Raw genomic sequence first — 9,046 nt, 5'->3', positions numbered from 1 at the left:
CAAAGAAAAAAAACAAACCCAGAACCCCCAAACCCAAAAATTTCACAAGTGTAAAGTAAGATTAAAGCTTCTAAATCTCTTAAAAGTAATGAAAGCAGAGCAGAAAATGATGTAAAAATCAACCAACCACCCAGTCCCAACACCACCCAAACAACACACACAAAAAGACATCAAAACCCAACAACAAAACCCCCCAAACCAAACAACCAAACTCAAAAAAGCCCCAAACGAAAACTGCAACAAAAAAAAAATAGGGAAGACAACTTTCCAAGTTAGGATGAAGATCCTCATGAACACACAAAATCCTAACAGTCCACAGAGAGCCTGAATATGGAGACCTTACATTAAAAGCAACCAGCAGCACAAAGCAGCTCATAAATGGGGTTGTTAAGGCGCTAAATATCAACATATGGTCAAATACACAACGAGGCAAAAAATGCTCCCTCAGCCAATGCTACTGTAGAGACAGTTTTACTAACTTCACGAGCATGTTAATAATTAGAAGAGTTTAATTACAGAATTTTGTCAAATCTCTCAGGCGACATGCCTTTCGATTTTGTTGCTCAGTTGTGTAATCACAACTTCAATATTCTTTAGGTGACTTCTTGTTAAAGAAGAAATTGAAACACCACAAGTAAGAGCAGCTCTAAATGATCGTATGAGCTATGCAGCAGTTATGTTGAGGCACTGCTGCACATCTATCAACACTGTAAATCTTCCCAAAGTTTGGGAAATGAAAGGAATGAAAGAGTTGTTTGTGGTCAAGCCACCAGGCATATGGCAGTCATTTGGATTCAAGAAGGTAGCAGAGAGAAGAGAGCTTGGTTTGCATTCAGAGTGGGAAGGGATTGTTGGTTTTCTTTTTTGAAGTTTAGTTTAAAAAGCAAAATGCTATGCAAGTGAGGTTAGTTTTTCTACCCCCTCAGAATATTCATACTGAGTAGGACTGTTGCATCCAAAGATAAATATAATTAACTCTGCTTCAAAGCCAACCCTTTTCTGTCACCATCATTTTGATTCCAGCCTCAGATTAATGGTGCTGCAGGCAATGGGCGAGATCTCTCTCTCTCTCTCTCCCCCCCTGTCCACACACAGATCTTGCAGGTCACATCAGCCATCAAAATCATGCTGTTTGTTAAACAAACAAACAAAAAACCTCCCCATCAGCAAATGTACAGCTTTGTTGGAACTGATAACACATTGATTTTCACTGCAAAAAAAACCAAACAAAAATACAAATGCACACATGCAAAAGATATTGTACATTAATTTCAGCAGACTCCTCAGCACAATGGAGGCAGTGTTTTAGTTTACCACATCTAAGTGTAGAAATTTCTGTTCATGTGCTCTAAATGTTGAGTTCTGTGAAGATAACACTGAAGTTGTTCAAATGACAGTGCAATTGCCCCAGCAAAACCAGTTTCATGTGAAAAGAATTAACAGCAATGAGTTCACCTGCAGTGCTTCAAGATTTGTAAGCCTGCTGTCTTTTAGCTCTATCTCCAAAAAGCAGACTACAAAAACAGTGACAGGTGAAGACCAAAAATCACAAGCCAGTGAAAATCCACGTAGCACATCAGACTCTGCTGGTGCCCAGTTTAAAACAAGGCCTTTGATCCATAAAATCTACACGTGGGACAACCCCATACAATGTCAACTGCTGGTAGAAGTTCTAGAGAGATCCTGTAATAAGCAGCAGAATCTGAATAGATTAAATGGAATAAATAGACAATAAATGAAATTAAAAAAATACTTTCAGATTTTATTTGCATGCTGCTATGACTGAAAAGGCTGAACCAAAATGCAAAATAGAAGGTGGGTTGGTTTTTAATATGCAAAAAAATATATGTAAAATAATAGACACAGATCTTTGCCTTTCAAAACTCCAGAATCATCATCTCCATGGTCAGGTTCTCCAAACCCCGTTTCCTTGCACCCATAAAGTTAACTTTTCACCATGTCATGGTAACCAGAGGAGACAAAGTGAGCATAGAGGCTCCCTTGCAGAAGGCCCTTCCTGCATCTGTTGGCACTGCAGCTAAGCCACCTAATGTCCTCCTGGTGCTGTCATTCTTAGAGCAAAAAAGGATTGTAACAAGTTGGATATAAACTTGGACCTCACTGAAAAACAGGAATAAATCTGCAAAAGAGTTCTTTAAGCAAGACTTAATACTTAATTTTCCTCTTTAAACTACTCCTGAAGGGTCTAGTGGGATTCCAAAAGTACACGGGTATCTGCGTGTACACCCACATTTGCTACATCCAGCCCTCTGCCATAGCATCTTAATCCAGTTCCCATGGTTTTCTTGCCTTTCTTGTGCTGTTCTGTTTCTCCTCAGTTGTGACCTGGGCCACTTCTGCTCACAGTGTTTAGATATTTAAACAAACACTCATGAAAGATTTTGGAAAACAGAGACCCTTAACTCATCTTGACAAATATCTGTCCCCTACTTTCCTGTGACTATACTACCAGAAAAAACAGGACATGCGGGAGATTATTTGATATGTTAACTCTGCCCCTGCTTCTGCTCATTCATGGAAAACAGCAGCTATTATAAAAGTAATTAGTCTTTCAAACTTAATTTAATTAAGCAGAGTATTTTGGGGGGAATTATGTCAGAAAGGCACCAGAAATCAAAGTAAGACTTCATCGAAGAAATAAGTGTCTTGAGGAAAACGTAACAGCATGTATTCAGCTCATGATGACGCAGAGGAGATAAAAACTACTAAGTGCAAAGAAAAATCTGAGAGCTTGTGTGCCCAGAACTGATAGTTTTAGAGGAGAATCTGATCAGAAGGGAGTCAGACAGGCAAAGTTATTTCAGCAGCCTTGAGCGGAAAGCCCCAGCCCACAGAACCAATGGTGTCCAGGAGGGATGCTTTCTGAGGGAACAGAAAAGGTCCACGTGGCTGCAGTTTACCTGGAGATAGACCTATAAATAGAAGATACTAAATCTATACAGTTGAAATGAAGTTCTCTTCTTCTGGAGGGCTGAGCAGTTATTTTTGGTTTGTTGTTGTGTGTTGGGTTTTTTTAAAAACAGAATTTCAGCCCATTTAAAGCACAGTAACTGCTTGTTTAATTTACATTTGCTATCTTTTTCAATCCACCTACTACAAGAAAACCTCAAGAAAGATCTTAGAACTATCAACCATGAATGTATCCCCACAGTTTCTTCCAAGTACACCTTGACAAAAAGGGTCAAAACTACTCCTGAATCTGTGTGACCTGGCTCACACCACAGAATGCACTATCAGAAAACTAAGTACTCCTCCTGTACACCAAAGGCAAGGATACTCTTCAAGAAACACAGACCACAGATACCACTCCAAAAACCATGGAGTTGAACAATGAAATTCACAGCAAGATGCAGCACAGCCCATAAAGGTCAGTACCAAGTGTACCTGCATCCCAATGCTGAGTTTTATCCTAGTCCTTTCACAAGGGGGAAGCAAAACCTCCACTCACCAACCCTTCCCAAAACTAAATTTTGCTTCCACTCACTATACAGTTTTGAAGTGCACCACTTTTCCTGAGCTTGGGAATGCTCTGGCAGCACCAAATTCTTACTGTTTCATTGCAGATACAACTTACCAGGGAAAGGCTGGGCAACAGTGACGGATCCTGTAAGAATCTTCACAAGTGAATCCTGATGATTACTACAAATGCTGCTTTTGTAACTGCAAGAAAATTTGTAGAGTCTCTGTTTTACCAAATTAGCATTTTATGTTCTAAACTGCACAGGATGGTTTCCCCTGTTCCATTTTACTAAACAAAAATATTACAAAATGAAAAAGTTTTTCTAGCATTGCTTTTTTGTTCTTAAACACAGAAGTATTGGTCCATGACTTGTGGTTTAGAAACTGAAAAAGAATTCTACTGGCTTGTTAAATTTGGCATCACAGTGAGACACTTGCTTTGCAAGTTCTTTTTACCAAAACATTCAGTGTTTCTTAAATTATGTGATTACACAACTAACTTGAGTCTTCCTGAAAAGCTGATGCAATTGTAGGCCATCCCTTTCAAATAAAACATGGGAGTTTTATTTTAAAGACCATCCAAAAAGAAAACCACTGGCAAAAGAGCAGTCTAGCTCTGCTCAGCTAAGGAGGAGACAGAAGAAACCCTTCAACTAAGCATGCAATCAACACCTCCTATCCTCTGATGTATTACTGAAAACCAGGTTGAGACCCACTCTCAAATTGTTTGTCAATTAAAACAGAAAGCCAGACAAAAACCTCTCCAGTTGGCAGCTGGCTTATCTACACCAAATCAACACAAAGATGTCCTAGAACATTTATTATACTAATGTCTGGACAGGCATTTTTTGTGGTCATGGACCACATTAATATTTCCATGTAGTAAGACAGACAAGAAGAAATGAACCTTAAGAAGCTGTGTTTGGTGCAATACACAGAGATTAAGAGCAGATGCAAGGAACATGGAGGATAATCCCCAAATTTAAGGTCACCTTTGAATAATGCTCAGCTTATTAAAAGCTACAGGTGCAAAATCATAGAATCATTTCAGCTGGGGAAGAGCTTTAAGATCATGGAGTCCAATATCCAGATTAAGTGATATTACTGCTTTCTAAAATTGCACCCTGATACTGTATGGCAATACCTTTTTGTCTTTTCATGACACCAGCCCCTATAGGAATGGAAGGAAAGGAAGGTTTGTCCAGGGCTGCTATGTTTCCAAAGTAGCTTTGCAAGACAATTTATTTAATAGATTGACTGCTGCAGTCAGCAATAGCTCAGTTTATATGTCACTGTGATAAAAGTCTTGCCTAGCTCACAGTGCCATGTGAAAGCTGTAGAGCTGCCCATCACTCCCTGTTTAGCTACATGGAGCAACAAGTTCTAAATTACTTAATTAAAACAGCCAGACTGTAATTTGCCTGCATGCCCTATGTGTGGCACTATGGCACAACTGTCATACCTAAATGGGCTCTTATTTTTTTTTTAACATAAACACAAATCTCTGTGAAACAAAACAGACTGATGGTCACATTTTTATCTTTCCACCTTTTTTGGTGCCACTTTACAAATTTGTAGCAGGACAGTACAGCTGTCTTTGCACCTGCACTTCATGAACCCATTGTGAAGGCATCAGTGTGTAAAAGTGTGTCCATTAGTACTTACAGGTAACATGCTGTTCAGCTTATAGCATGATGTGATACCAAACCACCTTCAGAGTCAGTGGACAAGGCACTATGTTTTTCTTTAGATTTTTGTGAGCAAGACTGTATTTGTTTCTAAAAGACCTATGACATGTGGTATGTTCCCACAATTACACACCCATACCTGCAGTTTGAAATGACATGACACACAGAGCAATGAAAACTATAAACAGATTTAGTGAAAGAAGAAAACAACTTACCTGTTTGAAGAACACCACTTGACAACACTCAAACTACTGCACTGATATCTACGGCACTTTCCACCAGGACCCATCTCTCTAACAAGTGTCCTCACAAAGCTAGTAACTGGAAATTATGGAAGTTACACAAGGCTTAATATGAAATCTAGTTTTGCTTTCTACCACCCATAATTTTAGGATTCACATTTTCAATTTAATATTCATATCCCTAGGCTACTGAAGAGCTTGGACACACCTGCAGCACGAAGCTCCACTCTTTTATTTATAGGTGAAAATGAGATGTATCATCCAGTCATGGCTCTGATTTGGAACAGACTTTGGACAACATCTAAGTACAGTAAATGCATTAGGGGAATTAGGGGAAGAAAACTCTGTAGAAATCTAATTAAAGAGAAATTTTAGACTCTTACTTAGAATGCATTATACTGTCTGTACAGGCTGAAACCCACTGTTGTCCTTAAGAAAAGGAAGGGAAGAGTGGATTCTCAATCATAATAACAATCAACATTGTAAAGGCTGCCAAATGTAAAATGAAGAAAGAATAAGTGTAGTCTGTAAACAGTAAGTGTAATCTGTAAACCAAGGACTCGTATCAGCAAACAGAGCAACGCCACCTTGAATCGGTAGCTTAAGGAGAGACCCCAGCTTAGGAAACGAATGCTTTTAGCCTTTTCTACTTCACTAAGAAATATGCTCAGAACATCTGAATAAATACTATAGATATCCAAATACAAGTATCACAGCTTGATAACAAAACTCCAAAAATAGTTTTATGAACAATACATAGCTGGTAAACGTTTCAAGGACAGATGAGTTAGGGATAGGTAAAAGATGAGCAGCTTTCCAAACCTCCTTCCTCAAATTCTCCCATGTATGCAGAGAATAACCACAGCCTTTAAAATGTTCCACCATCACCTTACTCCTTGGCTGCACACACGAGTACAGACGTCCACAGTTTGGATTCTTCTCCCCAGTGGCAAGCACCAAACCAAATATGTAGCCTAAACAGCAAAGTGATTATCTAACCATACTTGTTAATGAGTTACAGGCACCTCAGCAGCGGAGATGCACTGCCGTTAGTGCGCTGATAAAATGCTTAAAGCCAGTGTCCTTAAACAAAACTATCATGACATCAGTCACTAAGTACTCACCATGCCTAAGGGTGCCTCACCTCTAGCATCAGTGAAGAAGAATTTGCTTCTGCATAGGAAAACTGTGGAAGCAGATTTGAGCTATAGCTCCAGAACCTTGACAGACTTGAGCTACCTTTAACTGAGTCCTCAAAGTCCCCTGGCTCCCAGAAGACTGAGGCTTCACCTTATTCAGCTGCTTGGTGCAAGGTTTCAAATCAGAGATGAATTTTGACAACTACTTCAGCTGTCCATTTTTTTTAAGAGGTACCAAGAGGTGATCTGCAGTTCTGCAATAGCGTGCTTGGTATCTAGGCACCTTCAGAGACGCATCAACAGGGGTTTGCTGTTTCACAGGACAGAGTTTACACATCAAAACTGAACAACTTGATTTATTTAAAATTCACCTGAAAATGCATTGTGTTTAGTTTCTTTCTTTTTTTCCTTTTTTTTTCCTTTTTTTTTTTTTTTTTAATGGACATTCAAAGCATCAAAATATTACTAATTTAAAAAGAACCTTTGTTAAGAATAAGATAATTTACATACTGTAGATTGTGGCAGTGAGGGGAGAGAAACAACCAACGGTAGATTAGGCACAGTACTAAGGCCAACATGCCAGAAAACAACACAGCTCTACGTTCAACTTTTAAATGATCTGGACAGAAGAAAACAATTGGGAGGGAAAATAAAACCAACCACTTACTTGAGGGTGTTTGTGTAAAACAAAAGTGTTAGTAAGTTTTCTATCTAGACCTAACTCATTCACGTATTTAAAGGACTCTATCTTCTTCCAAATAACAACAAATGTTTCTAACCCAAGGCAGATTATTATTTGGAACTGGCATAGTAGAATAAAGGGTCACAGTATACAGAGCTTAAAATCCTGTACCAGGAAAAGGGCAGCACGTGGTTTACAAGGGGATCATTTAAGTATATTACCTAATTTTAAAAAACAGAGATATAAAACATCAGTTGCATAGGGATTTAAATATAAGGCCAAGCAGGAGATTAAAGTAAAATAGAGATCATAAGAAGGGCACTATGGTGTCAAAACATAGTATTTCCCTTTGAATTAATGTCTAATTCAAAATCACAGTATTTTGCTAGTACTACAAACAGTGAATGTCAAACTGTCCCATTAGTCTTGAACTGAAAATTGACATTAGAACTTCTAAATAGTACAAAACTAAAGCTCATTGTCTAAACCTGATCAGTGTATTAGCACAACAGTGCTTGGTACGTACCTGACTTATATACTCTACCTTCTGTAAATAATATAAAGGTTATTTCTTGTTAATAAGTGTGAGATCACAATATTACTGCATGCCATCTGTGGTTTGCAGGCTTACTTGGTATTTAATTATTCAGTCTTTAAAAGTGTAAGATCCCACCCTGCAGAATCTTCACCCATTCAACGCAGAACACTGTCATTAATAAAATACAATAGAAGTTCCACCATTAACAACTAACCAGGATTGTAGGCCTAAACCCAGTACAGTTCATTATTATTAACTCACAGCAATTTTTGTTAGGAAGGTAACCTGTAGACTTCCAAATAATCTTGTGTGTATTAAATATAAACAAGTATGTAACTGTCATCTCTTGGCATTTCAAGTAGATTATTCAATTGTGAAAGTATGTCTGCAAAATCAATTTGAAAAGTTGTTAAAATGAAGTTCAAATATTCATTTCTGTATCTACATGTAGCTTGATTAACCTAAAATTGTAAGGAATAGTAGTGTAAGGAAAAATAATAATAAAACCAAAACAATAAAAACTTCTCCAGATGAATTAGACTTTAAGGTACACTAACTGGGAATACCTGAACCAACATTGTAACTGAAAAGTGCATAAACATAGGAATACTACAGATGTGTTAACTACAGAACAAAAGGTTTTCTGAAAGCTAAGCAAGGCTAATTTACAAGTTATTTACAGACTGCAATTTTTTCCAGAGACCACAGAGCCAATTTATGATCTTAAAATTCCTTTGATGTATACAGAGTGTCCTTCAGCTCCCATCCTTATTCAGTCAAGAACCTATTCACGCACCAGTGAATCAGGTACCATACAATCAAACACCACTGCCATCGTGGTTCTGTAATGCTTCAAAATTCACTCCTTGCTGTTCTTGGACAAAAAAGCAGGATTTTCATTTCATGCTTTTTGTAGGTGTTTCAGATTCTGTAGACTGTCTCCCATCAGTCCATGCCTCTCGTGTGTTCTTCAGTGCTAGCGTTTTCTGTTGGTCGACCACAACGTAATCAACTCTCTCATCTGCCACACTGCTGCCCGAACCACTGCTCTTTTTCTGGGAAAGGCAATAGAGAGTGAAAGACTTAGGTTTAAATAAATCAACAGCAAAAGTAAGCAGATGTCCCAGAAAGGTATAGAATAGGCACAGGTCTCTCTGAAAGGTCCGACATAGGCTCCCCCGTTGACCATGTCACACACTCCTTAGGATAACCTTGCTGGAGGTTTGCTCTTTCCCAGCAACTACTTGTAAAAAACTTTTCAGCTCCTGATGGCAGAA

The 9,046-nt window shown here is 38.4% G+C and overlaps 1 protein-coding gene across 4 annotated transcripts in view; it reads right to left on the bottom strand.

Annotated features, from left to right (window-relative positions):
• Positions 1-6,806: 6,806 nt before the first annotated feature.
• The window catches only part of GAB1 (GRB2 associated binding protein 1), a 103,408-nt gene continuing 101,168 nt past the window's right edge, over positions 6,807-9,046 (bottom strand). For all 4 annotated transcript variants that reach the window (XM_054172493.1, XM_054172492.1, XM_054172494.1 and 1 more), the window contains one exon: positions 6,807-8,824. In XM_054172493.1, the coding sequence (XP_054028468.1) occupies positions 8,666-8,824 (159 nt within the window). In that variant the 3' untranslated portion in view covers positions 6,807-8,665. The remainder of the gene's footprint in view (positions 8,825-9,046) is intronic.

Source organism: Dryobates pubescens, chromosome 24 (assembly GCF_014839835.1).
Source record: "Dryobates pubescens isolate bDryPub1 chromosome 24, bDryPub1.pri, whole genome shotgun sequence".
In the NCBI taxonomy this organism is placed as follows: Eukaryota; Metazoa; Chordata; class Aves; order Piciformes; family Picidae; genus Dryobates; species Dryobates pubescens.
Note: the sequence above shows the minus strand (reverse complement) of the source record. Positions and strands in the feature narration are given on the sequence as shown.